We start from the raw sequence: 19750 nt of genomic DNA, 5'->3' as shown, positions 1-19750 counted from the left end.
ACACATAATTCCAGAAATAATAACTTTCTATTTCCATTGGAATTCCCATTTGTCAAATTGCATGATTCATTCCTCAAAAAGCGTTAAGGCCATCCAGACCTTGGTGTTGCTCTCGTATATCACGGGTAATTACTTCTTCTTATTGAAACATCGTGGGTTTTTTACTATTTCCATTGATCAGTAACGGTAGTTTATTGCTCCCGTCATTGTTGGCTGTGCTTTAAAGTTGGGAATACGCAAGCCATATCCCGAAGAATAGAACCTGGGAGAGGTAAATTATTCTCTCTGGCTTGATACGACAGAAATCCTCCAAAAATCGCTCCAGCTTTTCGATTCCGACCAACCTTATATACTTTTGGTCTAGGTTCAATTTTCCATTCCGATTCCATTTTTACTTTAGTTTGAATAATGCTGATACCGTACTTTGTGCAATACTGAAATTATTTGCAGCTTCAGACCCCTTCCGTCCATACTTTTCGGCTCTATGATGCTCAAACGTTGCACAATGGTTGGCGGTTTAATCGTTCGCTTGAAAGGTTTTTCGTGGTTTTCCATACTTGGAAAAGAAATTGCTTGATGACACGAACACTACGCCTTCACTTTCAAGAGCAATTGAAATCAGAGGTAATAACGCATAAAAACATGTACCGTTCTGAATCATATTTCGGACGCTCAAGGCATATGATGCAGAAACCAGATCTAAATTTTATGCACAGGTATTATTTGGTTGATATTTTTAATCAATTAGTTCAATATGCTTTTAAGCTTTCTACTTTGGTACCTATTTGATTGAAAACATAAAAAAATCATCGAATAAAATGCTTTTCAAATGAAGCGAATAAGAATCAAACTTCGGACACTAAATCAAATTTCGGACAGATTGAATTCAAATTTCGGACACTTTATTTTGTTACTTATTTTGTAATTTACTACGAAACACTCACCAAGCAATCACAGTAAACTGTTAACGATGATGAGAAATGATGAAACACGGGAGAAATTTAAATATTTATGAACGGGTAAATTCTACGTGCTCATGCTAAGGAAACGTCAAACACAAACGATAATGAGTAGTGTTGTCAGATTTTTACCGATTATGTTAAAATTCAAATGTAGTTCTCATGTGAAATGATAGTGAAACCAAGGGATTACTCTAAAGAAGCAATTGTGATATCAATTTGATAGTTATATCATCAGTGCATCAAGCATTTCAAAATATTAGAACAAAGTGTCCGAAATATGATTCAGAACGGTACGCGAAAATCAATCGAGTTAGGGAGGTGAAAATCCATGGAAAAATGAACCAAAACCCATCGAGTAAGGGAGGTATCGAGTTATGGAGAGAAGAATGCTTGTAAAATCGAAGGTGCCATGAAATCCATCGAGTTAGGGAAAAAATCGAGATACAGAATATCGAGTTAGGGGGAGTTGACTTTATTTCAAACCAATCTAATCCCGTTTATTTCCAAAAATAGAACCGAACAATAAAGCGATCTCCATGCGGCTTTAGAAAGTGGACGCTCAATAATCTAGAACACGTGTTTTCGACATTTGCAACTTTCAAATGTTCAAAATAAATTATGATAAATATACATTCACAGAAATAATTATCAAATATAATTAATTTTGAGTTAAACATCACTACTTCGGCAGATAAATAAATTTCGAGATAAATTTGCAGTCACAGTTTAATTGTTTAATTGTCATAATTTTAATCAAAGAGCTGAGCTGCATTGACAGGTGATAAAATTATTCATCAATCAACATTCATGAATTATACTAACGCTCAACGCATCTTTCTTAATTCGATTGTGAAAAATTTACATTGCGTATAGATCTTCAACAGATTATTAATTATTCAGAAATTTTGCATCTATAATTCATCGTAGATTTTTCGAAAAATCAAAGCTAGGGGTGCCAGAGCCTGAAAATCATGGGCCTTTCCTGTAGGTTTTTTTTCTAATATTGCTGGCCTTTTCTGTCCCGTTTTCAGCTTACATAACTCGTTTCGGTATGAAATCGGTATAATGTTTATGGATTATTGATGACAAAAGTCGAATGAAAAACAAGATTCTCCGGTCTCTCCAGTGGCACATTCCAACGATGATGTAATACGTCTACCGGCCTATACTATATAACTTAATATATATTCTATTTACTCTTTTTCAGTGTGAGTTGATTTTAGCGATTATATATGTGTATGTTGTTGAATTAAACATGTTTCTTTTCTCTCTTCTTTTTTTCTAACCCTCACTTCATCTTGCGTCTCCGAACGAACAAAACCGTAACGAACCAAAAAACCAATCAAACCTTACAAACCGTTTGTATGCGAAAATTATTTTAAAACCCTCACTTGCATCGGCACCAAATTTGAAAAAACCCTGAAAACTGTATCACCAACCCCGAACCCCCCACTACTACTATATCAATGACCCATCAACAACAAAAAACCAACCCTCGAAAATAAAAAAAATAAAAAAAACACACTCTCTCAAAAAGGAATGGAATGATATGAATTTGAGGTGGAACACATCGGAATATGGTGGTGTGCGAGATCTACGGATACCACCGCATCGAATTTGGAAACCAGATGTTTTGATGTACAACAGGTTGTTATTCATTTTTTATCTAAATAAAAGAAAAACTACAAAAACAAAACTTTAAAAAACGATAAATGTACGCTGTACAACACACGAACACAGGAACGAACATAAAACAAAAACAAGCAAACAAAACGGAACAACACAGACAAGAAACCACATGCCCACCGCAGAACAAGCTAAACGCGCCACATTTTTTGGACAGAATAGATCACCTTGATAGTCATTTAAAAAAACACTCAAAAAAGTATTCCAAGCTGGTTTATCCTGCCCTAGGAGAACCTTCAATGTCAAATTGACAGACGCCAGCAAACTGATGTCTCGTTTGCCATTGAATGTTCCCTCCTTTTTTCTGACACGCAGTCACGCCGCCACTGCCGCGCAGCTTTGACACAGCTCACACAACTAACAACACACACACACACATACATATAAACGCTAGACAACACAACTTTAACTTTCAAGCCAATCTCACCCACACACAGAAGGGTACAGATACTGTTGAACGAAAACGGCGCGTTTGGAACGGCAGTTTACAGTTTACAATACAAATTACACGTGAGAGATCATGGTGGTGCGGATCGAACGCGTGCAGTCGTTGCCCACGGGGGAGTGTAGGGTTGGCTTCGGTCCCAGGGATGGTGGGGTGGTACGAGAGTCCGGAGCCAATGATGAAACGATTAAATCGGACCAAAAACAAAATACGTTGTTAATTATCATGGAGAATTGAAGAAATAATGATTGATATATGGGAAAAATTCCGATATGATAAGTTCCGCAAAGTCTAAGCACGATCTCAAACTGATATTATAATCAGATTCAATTCAATGTGTAAACCGTGTCCAATATATTCTCATACAAATTCAAACTTCGATTTTTTTTTACATAAGTTATTCGGATTTCATTGGCTTTCGTTTTGAATTAAAGGTAATATTATGTTGCTCATTTACAGCGTATGTATTGGAATAACATTGTCTTTGATCTTTTTGACCAACTCAAAGTGTTTTCAAATCCGTTGCAGGCGGCACGCACGGTGAGCATCGGTATTTCATTATAAAATTCGAAGGATTACGGCCTTGAACTCCAAAGTAGACACCTTTTGTTCGTTTACTTTCGATAGCATGCATGGCCATACGAATAATCTGGTTAACTAGGAGTCCATTCATCCGTGACCAAAGAATCGGTCAAATTTTCCCGACCCAAGTTCTGAACCCAAAGCGCAGTATGAGAAGGTACGGTGATAGTTTGATAGTTTGACGTGCTTACATATACCTCCCTCCACCCAAACCATCACGAATGTGATGCCTTGGAATCGTGGAATGTTTCTGTCACTGTCTGGGATGTTCCTCGAATTGTAGGTCCACAATCTTTCAAACCATTTCTTCTTCGAAGCTTCCGAAAGCCCCATTAACATTACGTTTCTTAAAAAATGTGCTACCCAGTTCCGTGTTCGTTGCCTACGTTCCCTGTTTGCGATGCCGTCGTAAAGTTGATCCGAAAGAGGCAGAACTTGAACTTCAACTTTGCAGTTCATTTACCTCTAAAAGGTAAAATATCTTCTTCTTCTTGAATTATAGAGGCATTAAACTCTAAGAGTTCATTCGCCTCTATGAAGACAGAATGATGATGATGTTGATGTTGGATTAAAGAGGCTTTAAACTTTTCAGTCCATTCGCCTCTAAAAAAGACAGAATATTTTCTCGCACTCTTTATATATACCCACCTCTCATCTAAAGTGCTTTTGGTTAATTCTCTCTGTCTTCGTTTCCAACTCGTCACTTCATTTCCCTTCGAAAGTTTTCGCTATGCTTTGACAGATTGCTTTGTTATTATTCTCAAACCGAATCGGCCACGTCTATACATAGCTTATCTTTACACAATCGAAATTATTTGAGCATTTTGAGTACCATCTTATGCAAACAGAGCCCTGGCCCAACCAATACAAATTGAGCATAGGCAACATAAAGCTAGGGCCCACGCATTGTTTATTGTTTGAAGCAAACATTTATGCACATATGATCAGCATTTGCGATAGCCTGCAGTCAATGATTGCATTATTATGTTTGGTTGTCTGTGCGAAAGCTTTATTTTGAGATTGAACTATTGAAATACCGCAGTAGGATCGCACGAAGCACTTCATTTTTATTTCTAGGTTATGATTTATATGCTCATAATTATTTATGCTGGTTTTAAAAAGATGGCCGCCTTGCAAACCCCTTGGACCCAGCCCTATACACTACACCCATGTCATGCTTGACCATATTGTGCGTTGTCGATTTCGAAACATTGAGATCAGCGGCCATTTTACTTACAGAGAGCTGTTATTTAATGAATTCGCTCCCTAACGATCTTAATCACTCGCTCTTTACTGAACGTCTTCTGCCGGATCTTTTCCGATAATCCAACGAGATAGTCTCACAGTACATCCTATAGTTTGAGAAACAAAATCACATTTCACTTCCAGATTTTTCAGATTATGAAAATAACACATGGGCGCACTCCTTCCAAAAACTTTTTTGACACCACAACACGAAGATCTTTCATTGTCGATATACAATGGACAGTGAATGAAAGTAATCAAACAGATCCAACTATGGATTGTATAAGCATATTGCAAGACTACACTAACACAAAGATGTATTCGCTGCTGTTTCACAACTACAGCGAGGTAGAAATGTATGAGAACATATTGTACACGGTGTATCTTGTTTGTAACAGATTTGAGAATCGATTAATTAATCATTCCGATGGTTTTGGCTACTTTTCCTAATCTATTTCAGGTGTTGTAGTAGAATCTGTTTTCTTAGCACGTTTCCGGTGGTATACTTTGGTACGCTCCAAAGATGTTCCTATAAGCCTGGGGACAGTTTGGAGCATTCATGTCAGTGGGCCAAAATTGGACTCCGTTAACTCGTGTTCTTTGGGTATTCTTCTGTAGGAGCTTTGAACCATCAGTTGACCTATTCTGGTATTTTCCAATTTCCTGCATCACTGTCAATATAGGTAGCAGTCATTTCAAGACATTGCATTTTTCCTCGAGGAATTATGAATTTCTTTACGAATTCCCCAGCCTTTTCGGTTCAGCATACGAGATATCTTCGATCATTCTTCGCTAAATTGATACATTGCATTGACGCAGTTCTGGGCTGCGTTTAATTCTGTCACAAGGTGTAATAAACAGGGTCAATTGTATTAGTGTTGATATAGCCCCACCACTTGGTCATCGATATTTGCTATGGCTTCAAACAAAAATAGTGAATATTCCAAAAAATGACTAAGGCTTAACTGGAAATTTTAGCTAGAAGCGAACTCTTTCCTACATTTTCATTTTCTTCAGTCTACAGCGACCATTCCTTCAAATGTGTTCAGTAGAAATTTTTCGTAAATATCCTTTAAGAGTTCATTCATGAAAACTTGGATAAATCACGAATTAGACATTTGGACAATATTCATGATGCCACAATCGCAGTCGACCGCTTGCAGCAAGAACCTTGTCGCTACTGCTTTCATCCTACCCGTGGCGAGCTCTTTCATATTATCTTGCTCGGTTACGGGAACGTCCACAGCTTGGTTCATAGCGTTTAAGCTTCACAATTTATTCGCCTTCAGCCTTGAAAATGGCCAATTTGAGGAAAACTTAAATTCTACCTCAAGGTCTTGAGAAAGGCCATTTGAAATGTTTTGAGATACGCTGTTCACTGACCCGATGTAAACGTACTTGTGAATAAAGAGCTCATGAAAAGATAGCGTTGAATTATAGTGCGTATTTATAGTAGGTTATGTAACCTTCTTGATACGCACAAAAACAACATAACAAATTATGTTTCCTGCAGAGAAAAAAAAATAGTTTTGTTTTTTTTTGTAAATAAAAAAATACTAATTTTTTTCTCAGTGTATATTTTATTCACGTTTTAACATCAACACTTTAAAACTCTAAGACACTATTTCGATATGACTCATAGTTTTGGAGATATAAATTATCAAAGATTTCTCTTACTAAAATCGATGCGCCCTTTTCAAAAGTTACACTTGAGTCAAAAAATTCCCAACTGCTTTGGAAAACTCATATTTACTCCAACCCAAACTAACATGAACTAATATGAACTCGAAATAATTATGCAGGCGTAGTTGGTAAAGTTCTACCAGGTAGCTATTGATTTTCCTACCAGAGCGGAAATCAAACTGCCGTTCGGGCTTCTTCCCTTCAAGTACTTCGGATCAGTGCCGCAAGTTATCAAAATTTATTCACGAATGAAAGAATTAGCGTTCTCCCAGTGTCGGATGAATTCTCTTCTGTTGGAACTCAGCACCATATCTGTCATAATGAGTATAACAGTATTGAGTATAAGTAATGAACGAAAACAGCATGAATGAATTTCTAAAAGCCTGCATTCGGGCTCTTTCATTACTGTCAATAATTTCAGGTGATTATCACGAACGTTAAGTTGATCCTCATCGCTTGCAATGAATTTTTAAGGAAAACGTGTTAGATTTCCATATTTAGAAAAAAAAAAAAGAAAGGATCAGGAATCCGGAAAAGGCAACATTAGTTTCGTTGAGCGTTGACCGTTGTGCGGTTGAGCGACGTTTAGCGTTGGGTTTTATATTATTGCTGGTCATTTAGAGCCAGTATTATTAAACCGTAAATCAAAACAAGATGAAACACATTGCCCATATTATGGAAGTTATGCCATTTCCGGCTAATCGGTAGTAGTAGATTCATAAAACATAGTCAGAGTTATATTATACAATCCATTGTCGCCAAAACAAGAATTTTGTGTGATGAATCCTTCACCATTAATCAACTTCATTCTCAACTGGCTGACGTTGAATTTTATACTTTGATTTTCACTAACACGCAATGATCTTCAATTTCGTCGTTTCGAATATCATGACGAAAATGAAGAAGCAAATGAAAAATGGACTTCACGGCACTACACGGTTCATTCCACTGGTGTTCATTGACAGTGTTGTTTCATATTTATCAACTCTCGCTTGAGCAGTAGGTTATCAATACAAGGTAGGTTGAAATTTGCCAGCACTGCTTCGGATAATCTTCGGACGTCTAAGATGTATTGTCCCACAAACTACACGTGGTAGATTGATCTGGAAAGTTGATAACTACAGATCTACCAGGGATGGAGCGGCAGACTGTTGGAAGGAAAGCTCCAAAGAGTTCATCGAGGGATGTTGATGTTTATTAGAAGCTACAATTCTGGGCAAATAATATTCCCGATTAATATTCGAATGCAAAAAAAAAATGCTGGAGTTTAGTTCGACGAGCTTTTTCCAACATGATAAGCTGACAACTGGAAATGTAGTCAGACAAGTTTGCGGGGTATCTCATATGAGAAAACCCGTATTCCAAGCTACATGTATCCAAGTATTCGCAAGGCATATCAAACAATTTTTCCTAAATACTCGCTCAAGTTTAGCACCAGGCAGAACCTCATATAGTACCCAGATCGAAACTGCATACTCAAAAATGCTGCGAAGCCAAACTGCGAAACGGTGTTATGTGAGTGTACTCATTCATAAAGTGAAATGCCTGCCTTCGAATGAGCCTCAGCACCGCAAACGCTTCAGTTGGGATGGTTGAAATACACCGTTGACACAATCGTTTCGAACCCATTTTAGTGTTGTGTTGTAAAAACCCATGTTGGTGCTCCGATTTCAGCAAGTGTGCAATCAGTAGTACAAGTTGAACCTTGATTTCGAAAAAAGAACAAATAAACATAAAATCGGTATTCCATCGTAATACTCAACACAATGGGTTCCAATTCGTGGATCGGAGTGATTTGAACAGATTTCCAAGCTTCCCGGAGACTTGGAAAACTGCTCATCTTCACAAGAATCCACTGATTGTAAAGACGAGCGACAGGAAAAGCCATTGACGAGGCACTAGGCTTGAGAAATAGTTATAGTAACAGGTGTCATTGACTCCAGCGCTTTTGGATACATCAACATCTTCGAGTGATTCTTGAACATTTTCGGGTGAAAATGTGATTCATAAACGTATTTAATACGTTTTTAGATTTTGAAAGCATTCCAAAGCCGCTGTATTGAAATATTCTGAAGAAAGTTGGCGGATAGGCTGGCGGCTACGTCAACCAGGCTAGCAGTTATTCCATTGAACTCCATATTGAATCTGTCCTAGCACTTGCTTTCAATAAAATTATTTACTTCCAGAAAACACCAGATTTTGTCCAAAAAGTCAGAAGGATTCGGCTAGAAGGTCCCTGTAGGCATTTTTCACTCCTCCTCTCAAGAGTTCACTGGAAAGTTTGCTGAGGTGTTCGAGTTAAAGGGTCTGACCGGGTAAGGGAGTAAAAGTGCCCCCAAACCAAATCACCAGCTGTATTGCAAATATTGTATAGGATATTAAATAAGAAATTTTGGCGGTTTATTTGAACCCCTATGTGGTTTGACGTAGGATCTATAGTGAAAAACGTACTTTTTCGTTTATTTCACGCCATCCTCAAAAGTTTCGAGATAAAAATCTACGGAGTATCAAGAAAAATTATCAAAAAATTTTTTTATCAAAAATTGAAGTAGGGGAGAGGGAGGCAAGTTGGCGACGTTAAGCTTTGGCGAGCCCTGGATATTGGAATTATTTTTTTTTTAATGTTGCTCATATAGCCTGAATAGCCTGAAGTGTTTTCTATCATATTATCTATTGGATGGGCAAAAAAAAACTAAAAAACTTGATCACCCAAAAGCTTTGCGCAAAAAGCGTCGAATTCGTCATCTTGCCTCCACGTGGAGGCAAGATGGCAAATGCCTGGAGGCAAGTTGGCGAATATAGTTCGGTCACCTAAAAATCAACAAAATGTAATAACAATTATTTATATATCCTTGGTTGGAACAGTGGAAATGTCATTTTCTTGAACACTGTAAATGTCACACACAGGAATACGATACAGAGATCGTATATCTCCCAAAGTTCGAAAAAATAAGTCACAATTTTCTTTATTGAACGCCATTAATCGAGCCGCTGAGGTATTTTCTGGCTTTCTCAAAGATAGCTTATGAGCCTTCATAAACATTTCAACCCATGTCCGTCCAGCGCATGTTCCTTTGAAAGGGTGCTCTATGCCATTTTTAACCGCAAACGAATAGGCAATTCTTCGAAACTGGACCAGAATGTGGCTTTAAAGCGGCTTTTATTGGACGACGTATCCTGAAATTGATACAGATTTAATATTTCTTGCATAAAGAACATGGAAACGCAAATGCTGAATTGAAAATCTAACCTCCATGTCTGGATATTTTCGTCGATAGCGTCTCACAGTTGGATCTGGCACACCGAACTGTTTTGAAGCACCCAGAACAGACAAACCTTCTTCTATAGCTTTCATAACATTCTCCAAACTGATGTCCGACCAATATCTTTTTCGCTTATAAGTTCTAACCATCTGCAATAAAAAACCAAAAATTAACATAATGTTGCAGTTCGCCAACTTGTCCCCAAGCGACTTCTTCAATAAAAAAAATCATGATTGAAACTCGCCGGAAACAAACAGATTATGTACAATAGAGTAGCGTTATCATGTATAAAACTATTTTGAAATTTTAACCTTGTCCCATAAAGTGGATAATGAAATTTGAAAAAACGGAAAAAATAACAAAATTACGATTTTTCTCATTTTTATTTTTCACTTTTTTGTGTTAACGTTTTTGGCAGAGTTACCGAGTACAAAGTTTGGCCTTGTGCATCTTCAGTAACAAGTAGGTGGCGCTACCTTCATTACAACGGGTCAAATTACCAATTCGTCATCTTGCTTCCCTCGCCAACTCGCCTCCCTCTCCCCTACTAAAAAAAAGTATTAAAATTTTGAATTTTTTTTTTGGGATTTAGAGATTTAGTACTACTCTAATTCATATTTAAATGTGTTCCCACGGCTTTTCTAGATATGTGTGATTTTTTTTCAGATTTTTTTCAGTGTTGCACGATACAAAAAAAATATTTTTTTTATATTTCCAAAGGGTCTGACTGGGTAAGGGAGTAAAAAGTCCCCCCTAACCAAATCACCAGCTGAATGGAAAACATTGTATAGAGTACCAAATAAAACATTTTGGCAGTAGTACCATATTTTTGAGTCCTTATATGGTATACCATAGGATCTATGGTGAAAAATGCACCTTCACGTTTTTTTCACGCCATTCTCAATAGCTTTGAGAGAAAAATATGGAAAAAAAACTGAAAGTACATCTTACTATGGTGTATCGATAAATATCTTCAAACTATTTTTTCATCAAAAAATGTAATTATAAAAAAAATTAAATATGCGGTTCAAGAAAATTTTATATATTTTCAGGCATTTCGAATTTTGGAAGAAAATATATCTTTGAGACCCGCATCTTTTTTTTTTTTTTAAATGCTTTCGTATGTGTCTTTTTTTCTACATGTGGTTCAATTTTTTCCTGGATGTTTAAGAGCATTGCGAGACACATACATAATTTCCTTCATCGTCTGCATTATTATTTTTATTTTCTTGAAATCGATTATTTTATTGTATTCGTGGTTATCAGTTGTAAGATCAAAATTAAAAACTAATAATAATAATTTGGATGTTTTTAAGTGTTTTTCTTATTAATCCAAATGATCTATCCACAAGGACTTTATTTTTCTCACAGAGCTCTATCGTACTGCTGACCCCTATGAATTTGGTAAACCATCTAAATCCAATGTAAAGATAATCTCATATATTTCAAGATATGAAAAAAGTCTTTGTACAGCGCAATGCTCTAAATATACCGACAAAATTTAAAAATATAAAAAACAAAATTTAAATAAATATCAGAGCAGTACTGGATCACTAAATTCAAAATAAACTAAAAATGCCCAAAGGCCAAAAACATTTTTTTTCGCGCAATGCTCTTAAAACTTTAAGAAAAAATTACGCTACATGTGGAAAAAAACACATACGAATGCGTTTAAATGTAAATTAGAGCAAAAGTGGGTCTCAAAGTAATATTTCTTTGAAAATTTTGAAATGCCTGAAAATATATATAATTTTTTTTGTACCGCGTAAAACACTCTAAAAATTCTGAAAAAAAAATCACATATACCTAAAATAGACGTAAGAAGAAATTTGAATACAAACTATAGTAGTACTGAATCTCTGAATAAAAAAAATAAAAATTTAGTAGAAAATTAAAATGAAAATTAATTTATTTTTTTTAAATATTTGATTTTTTGATGAAGAAATTGTTTGAAAATAGTGAGACTTTCAGTATTTTTTTTTCTATATTTTTGTCTCAAAGCTATTGAGAATGGCGTGAAAAAAAAACGAGAAGGTGCATTTTTCACTATAGATCCTATGGTGTACCATATAAGGACTCAAATATATGGTACTACTGCCAAAATGTTTAATTCAGTACTCTATACAATATTTTCCATACAGCTGGTGATTTGGTTTGAGGGCACTTTACTCCCTTACCCAGCCAGACCCATTAAAAAAAAAAGAAATATAAAAAAAATATTTTTTGTACCGCGCAACACTGAAAAAAATCTGAAAAAAATCTGAAAAAAATCACTCTCAAAATCAATCTCTAAATCTCTAAATTCAAAATTTGAATATTTTTTTAGTATTTCAATTTTTGATACAATTTTTTTGATAATTTTTATTGATACACCGTAGTAAGATGCACATTCAGTATTTTTTTCAAATTTTTATCTCGAAAAAGTACGTTTTTCACTATAAATCCTACGTCAAACCCAAGGGGTTCAAATAAACCGCCAAAATTTCTTATTTAATATCCTATACAATATTTGCCATACAGCTGGTGATTTGGTTTGGGGGCACTTTTTACTCCCTTACCTGGCCAGGCCCTTTCTAGATCACACATATCGGGTCGAATCTATGTTTTAGCGAGAACCCAGATGTCGTAGTCGCAACGGAAAAACAGTTTAAATTTTTCGTTTTGGTCATATACTTAAATGTTTGGAAGATATCGTAACGTTCAACCGTTTCGCGTAGTTCGTCAATGCTGTCTGTATTGTGTCTCCAATATTCTCAGGAAAAAAAAATAATTTCCTCGTTGAATATTCGAGTTTTAGGAGATAAAAATGAATACCAGTGGAAAATGTCGCTGGGAATCCTTATTATAATGGATGCAATCCACTGATAATGCAAATATGAAACATCAATCAATCGGCAGGAATTGATTTCACTGACCCGACTCGAGCATGTTATGTTATGCACCAATAAACGTTTTAGTTTGTCGAAATTTATGGACTTCATGCATTCAGTCAATCAACGCTTAATCCAGTCAGTCTGATTGCAAGCTCATTTGTTCGATGAGCACTCCTGATGGCTTCACATTATGATTGGTGGAAATGATACGGGGGTCACAGAAAAAAAATACGCATCAACCGGACCGTTTACCTCGTTGTATATAACCCGGCAACGCGCTCTCTGATTCGTACCACCCCCGCCCTTCTCACGGAGCTAACACAAATAATTATTCCCCAATTTCCGGCGAGAACTCCACGGCCGAACGGCCGCACCACCAGTTGAACCTGTGTGTGACCGTCAAACATTGGAGTTATGCCAAAACCCCCATATACGCAAGGAAATTCGCTTGTTGCTCGCCAACCAGATAATGAAAGCGAGACGAAAAAAACAAAAATAAACGTTTCACAGCGAAGTGGGCAGCGGGATAATTTTCAGCGGACCACATGGTCGAAAACTTCCTCCGGAACTCGTCATACCATTCGCGCGCACTGTACACACACCGAACACACTCTCTCGCTAGCGAACGCACACAAGTTCACGCACACGCACAGGCACACGCCCACCACTCACCGCCACCATAGTCATAACGATCATCGTCATCAGGAAAAAACAGGACTGAAATGCGCCCCATCTTTCGTTTCGGCTTCTGCTCTCCGCTCTATCGCTTGCGATACACATCTGGGCACCGAGATTTCCGCCTTTCGGTCCACGCGAGTCCTGGCGAATTATCCCGCTGTTGACCGAACGCCCCCACCGGGTGACGGCGAGCGAGTTTTGTTGCGACCGAAATCAGAGACACCGTATGGGAATCGTGGAATCGTTTCTATCCTCACACCATTTGCCACCAAAAAAAAAAGAAGAAAAAAAAATGCATACACACACTAGCAAAAGCACACACACACACCCCCTCACGAAAAAAATACATCAATCTCTTAGATGCTTAACGCAAACCTAAAAAAAACAAATGCAATTCTCCTCTTATTTTGAACCCACATGAGAATGATATAATAACCACCAACTAAACAAAACTGTTCCTAACATGAAATTAACCAAATACTAATTTTACTTTAATCTAGACAGATATAAACACACCTCTTATATTTAGCCAAAAAAGAAATGAAAGTGAGCAGCAGTTGGAAAATTCATCATTACCGTATATTTATATTTTAGTGCTGATGAAGGCTTTGATGGCACATATCCAACAAATGTAGTCGTACGTAATAATGGTTCTTGTTTGTATGTGCCACCAGGAATCTTCAAATCAACATGTAAAATAGATATAACGTGGTTTCCATTTGATGATCAAAGATGTGAAATGAAGTTTGGTAGTTGGACATATGATGGTTTCCAGGTAAATTTGAGAACTATGAACACAGCAGCGAGAAAATTTCCACATATTACAAAAAAAAAACGTATCCAATTTCGTTTGATTACTACTCTTCTATTCTTCGATTACGTTCCTTTTTTCTTTTACTTCTTCATTTCACGATTTTCATTAGCGGGTTTCCACTTGACTCGTAGTGATTTTCTTCGGGAATGTTAATTTTTTTTCAATATATTTTCTTCCCAATTCGAATGTTTTTGGAATTTCCTTAGGAAATTCGACACATTCAGATACTAGATTTTCGTCTAACAACACACAAAACATTGCATAGAGCGAAACAACTGCTAGCTGGCTTTGTACATTATAGAAAGTGTCAACACTTTTGTTTTTATTTTAACTATGAGCTTTTTGTCGGATGTGCCTGCTAGTGGTTAGCTTAGCAAACTAGAGCTTCGAGTAATCGACTCCTCCAAAGTGATTTCAGCGTTGGAATTAAATGTATTGTGTGCATTGGTGGAGTAAGGAGCAAGAGTCTTCCAAGAAAGTCCTTCTCCGGAAGCCGTTCTCACCGGGTCCAAAAATGACCTAAAAATTTGCCTTGAAATCATCTCAAGATACTCTCTGTTAGAAGAAACTCATTTTTAAAACTTTGATATGATCAAAATGGGCGCAAACAGGATGAGCACCGGGACACAATCATCTACGGTTTCGGTTTCAGGTTACAGGTGCCTTTCGGACTGTCTGGAAGTGAACTCGAAATGGCCCAAGTATGTCACCAAACGGAACTAAGGAAGACCCGTAGTGAGCAATCAAAGCTATCTACAGATGACGCCGACGTCAGAATGATAATGGCATCAATCTGCTTTAAAGACTTCATGACTTGCGATGACAAGAGGAAACTCTATTACTGACTACGAACTGCACAACTATGAATACAGAAGATAAATCAACTACCTTAAACAAACATCGAGACGGCATAGACACAGGTTCGATGCGACATGAAGTTTATATCGCTCGATAATTTTGATTTGTAGGACTCGTGGATTTGGTAAGTGACGTGGTAATTGACAGTTGGAAGGAAAGATTCATAGGCACCCGGGAAAAGCCGTCGAATCCTGTCAGTGAACATTTTGGGAAATGATACTTCAAAAAGAATCTAAACATGAATGATTTTAAATGAATTCAAGGGTCCAAGTTCGAAGAAGCAAGAATTTAGGTTGAAGACCTAATTTTTTTCATCCGTTTGATATTCATTCATCATGAACAGTTTGTTTATTCAAGAATACCTACCAGTATTGCGCAATCTAAACTGTTGGCATTAGAATTATCTCGGTAACCGGTAACCGTATTTGAATGGTTTAATGTAAAGTGATATTTAGTGTGGCAATAAAGTGAAAAAGTTACCGAACCCTTTTTCAACTATTAGCAGAATTTGTGCACCTTTTAAAAATATTTCTCGATAGTATTTTGGATGCATTCTCACTAAATCAAAATACTCCCCTTTATTCCGCGCGGCGAATGAGGTGAGATGGCTCAAGTCACTGCATTCCCGTAAGCGAATGGCGTGACTATAGTTTGTCACTAGGTGAGATTTGAAGTCGTGTCCTCATATGTTATCGACTCGTGTATCAAAAGGAAGTTGAAAAGTAAGACAGCTTCCACAATGCAGCGAGAAACTTTGCTATCTCACGTCACTCGCCGCGCGGGATAAGGGGGACTATCTATGTCCACAATTAGAACGTTTGGACCTCTCATTTTAATTTAAGGTCTAGCTGACGTTGATATCATTATATTTCATGATTTCGAACGTATTGTCGTTGCGCAAAAAAAAAACTTTACGTACACGTCGCAAATGGACAAATGATCGAAACATGATTTAGACTAAAGAACCTGCAACAGAGATATATGAAATTACTTTCATCTATGAATGTACCTGTACCAAACCTTAGCGTACCTAGTAAGCTAGAGCGGGGGTGACATGGCTGTATCGACAAGTTGTCTTCATTCAAATGGGTCTTGGATTGCTTGTCGTTAGGATCTCAAGCGTTTCATCACTCGCAAGTCACCTTAGATCTGGTGAAGCCATCGTGCACGCTGTGTTGCTCTGTTCCTGGCACCAGGATAAGTTTCTCAACTAGGTTTGAAGTACGGCATCCCCACGACTTTTCCGGATCACCGTAAACTACTGACTTCCTGCAGATGTGTAATCCAAGCAACACGTGCATTCGCGCATCTTCGGCATTCTCCGTCTCTTATCTGTATTCCATCATAAACAGTCCGCAGCTCCTTCCGTTCGAAAACTCCAGGTGCGTTGGCAGGCTCAGCGATCCGTGTAGTCACCATGCGGCCATAGAGGACAACAGGTCTAATCGGTGTTCTGTAAAGCGTCAACTATGAGATTTCCAAATAGAATGCATATCTTGATCTGCTTGTTTATATTGTTGTCAGTGGTCACCATTGATCCTAGATCTATCAACTCAATCACCGCCGCTGTTTACAACGACCCTCAACGGGGCCCCTTCTTGGTGCTTCCTGGAGGAGGTCCTGAAATATATTGTTTTAGACGCATTAATCAGTGGTACGATTCGTATATTTTGTGCTATTAGTCTGTACACTGTCGCAAAGATGCTTGCTATTCTATCAATGTTGTCGGCGAAGCCTTGAAGTTGAATCATCCACTCGTGTCGAGGACCGCTCTCCGTATCATATCCTCCAGGGACGCATCCTCAAACATCATCACCCGATTCGTGGTAGCCTTGATCAGTCGAGTAGGATGTCTCCGTTCTCATGAATGATCTACCATAGCTGTTGTCAAACGCTGTCGGGAAGTCGATGAAAATGCGTTATGTGCTCACTTTGCACTCACGGCCTTTTTGGCAAAATCTAGTGGTTTGGAAATACTTGATCCGTGGTGGCACAGGTTCACGAAGTCTGTCTGATAATGATCTACAAATCTCTTGGTGATAAACTTTGGAAAAGAATTTGGGAAAGTATTTTGTAGGTAGCGTAGATAAACGTAATACAGGGAAACTTCGATATAACGTACCCTCGTTATAACGTACCCTCGATATAACGTCACTCGATATAACGCACATTTTACCTCGATATAGCGTACACCTTTTCAAAGTGTAAAGGAAAATTTTTTTCAATATTTTTTTTCTGATAGAACAATGAATTATCTGTATTGCGATGCTAAAACAAGTTTTGTACCTTCAATCAATCTCGAAATACAGCTGGTTTTGTGATTCCAGATTCTAAATGAATCAAGCTTTAATCAACAGTACGAAAAATCATGAGAAAGACTGGCTTCGTCTTCTGATTGAAGTTATTCATTATCTTGACTAAAACAGCAACACAATAATGTATTATAGACTACGTTTGTGAGTACTTTATTATGCTTCGATATAACGTACAATTCGATACAACGTACAATTTTGAAAGTGAAATGTACGTTATATCGAAGTTTACCTGTACTACGATAGTTGCAACATTTCGTCTTGTCGTTCTTCTATTAGATGGGGAATTCTCTCTTCCGGAAGTTTTTCCGCCTTCATGATCTTGGAAATAACTCATCACAGTATATACTTACTTATTGTTGCTGCGCTCCACGCTGGAAGCCTAGTACCTTCGTTAGAAGCTTCCATCCTGGACGATCCGCAGCTCTCGCCTTGATCCGTGCCCAGGTCAAATTTGGGTCGCCTCCTCTCATCTCGTTTGTGAGGCTCCGTCGCCAGGAACCCTTGGGTCTGCTGCGATGTCCTTGCGGGTTCCAGTCTAGTGCTTGTATGCAATTTCAGCATTTTCACTCTTCCGTAATATGTGGCCGACCCACTGCCACTTACGCTCCTGGATCCCTGTTAGAATCGGCATCTGATGGCAACGACGATGGAACTCGTCATTTGAGATCCAGTTGTCTGAAGCTTCCGCGGGTTCTCTGCTGATTCGCCCCATGTCTCACATGCGTATAGCAGCACTGAGGTCGCAAGGTCGTTGAGGTGAGGCTCCATCCTAATAGGTTCTGAAAGGAACCCATGGTTTGGTTCACGGTCGATAGTGCCCACCATGATTTCGTCGATAACGATGAGGAATAGTAGTGGTGATAGTAAACAGCATTACCTAACACCAGCGACGACCCAGATCGGGTTAGAGAAGACACCGTTGTGCAATATTCTACACGTAAAGGCCTCGTACTGCGCTGATACTCTAGGTTAACTAGTTCATCCGAAACTCTCTTGCATCTCAGGGCGCTCCAGAGGCTATCGTGGTTGAGGCGGTCGAAAGCTTTCCCATGATCGATGAACACCAGGTAAAGGGACTCCTGGAATTAATTGATCTGCTCGATAATGATGCGCAGCGTATCAATGTGGACGTTACATGCCCTACCAGCTCTAAATCCCTGTCGGAGTGTCGCATCAACCTTCTCCTTGACCCGGTTAAGGATCGCCTTGCACAGGATTTTGAAGACTACGCACTGATTTACTGATTATGATTATTACTGATCGTCTTTTGAGGTTATTCACGAATCAAGTCAACGAAACGGAACCATGTGCCATCAAACGGAAGAAGTTATAAGGTGAGGCCAAGTATTGTCATGCGGTAGAATCACTATTTGGCCCATTGGCCACAAGAGGCCGTTTCGTGCGAAGCGTAATCGCACCAATTGGATTCGATACCGTTCTCCAAGTGATGGTTTAGTTCGGTTTCAACAGTTCATAATAACAAAGTCGACCTGGTCTTACTAAGTAAACCTTTGCAGCTTGAATATTTGGTCGATCTGACGACGTAGAAGCATGACCGGGCATTCAACACGGCTTTCTTTCCATTGGATTGTTGTAATAATTCCATTTTTCATCACTCGTCGCGATGCGATAGAGAAACCCTGCGTTTTTGCTGATGGTGTAGTTTTTCACAGAGGGAAACAGAGCCTCAACGCCCCTTGGCTTCAAATCATAGGGAACCCAAGTTCCTAGCATTTGAATCATTCTCATCGCATGCAGTCGCATAGAAATAGCTCAACGGGCAATTTCGTTGCTGATACCAGCTCTTCTTGCGTTTGTCACGGATCCTCATTGAGCAAAGCTTTCAATTCAACGTCTTCAAAGGTTTTGGCCTTGGTCTTGAACAATGAAGCTTTGTTTATGTCGAAATCGACCGACGGAGTTTTCTGGAGCAATTTATTGACAAACGGTATAAATTCAGTAACTCGCCTAATACATTATTGTAAACAAAATTTGTAGCATTTTCTAGCAATTATAAGAGGTTTTTTCTGGTAGACTAAACTGTTTGTGCCCATAATACTAAACATACCCATATCACTTCATTCCGGGATAAAAAAAGGTATCTAAAACGGTATTTGAAAGCTATCAGAGAGACGAAACTGAATTTTTGACGACCTGACTTTTGTTTCATATGGATGTTTTAATCAATCTACCTTGGCGTTTCCGAAGCCTAGAAGGGACGTTCTGACTAAAACCATGAAACCTAAGATAATTTATGCTATCATGAGAAGATCTCAAAAAAGTTTCCAAAATAATATTATTACAAACGATTGTTTAACCCTCTTGCTAGAAACGAATGACAATAAT

General features: G+C 38.1%; 1 protein-coding gene across 3 annotated transcripts in view; it reads left to right on the top strand.

The window, feature by feature from the left end:
- The window catches only part of LOC129774618 (neuronal acetylcholine receptor subunit alpha-7-like), a 301121-nt gene that overhangs the window by 181411 nt on the left and 99960 nt on the right, over positions 1-19750 (top strand). For all 3 annotated transcript variants that reach the window (XM_055778388.1, XM_055778389.1, XM_055778387.1), the window contains 2 exons: positions 2500-2609; positions 14012-14192. In XM_055778388.1, the coding sequence (XP_055634363.1) occupies positions 2500-2609; positions 14012-14192 (291 nt within the window). The remainder of the gene's footprint in view (positions 1-2499; positions 2610-14011; positions 14193-19750) is intronic.

This window comes from Toxorhynchites rutilus, chromosome 3, assembly GCF_029784135.1.
Source record: "Toxorhynchites rutilus septentrionalis strain SRP chromosome 3, ASM2978413v1, whole genome shotgun sequence".
Lineage (NCBI taxonomy): Eukaryota > Metazoa > Arthropoda > Insecta > Diptera > Culicidae > Toxorhynchites > Toxorhynchites rutilus.
The sequence above is the reverse complement of the archived record's forward strand: the minus strand, read 5'-3'. Positions and strand labels throughout refer to the sequence as shown.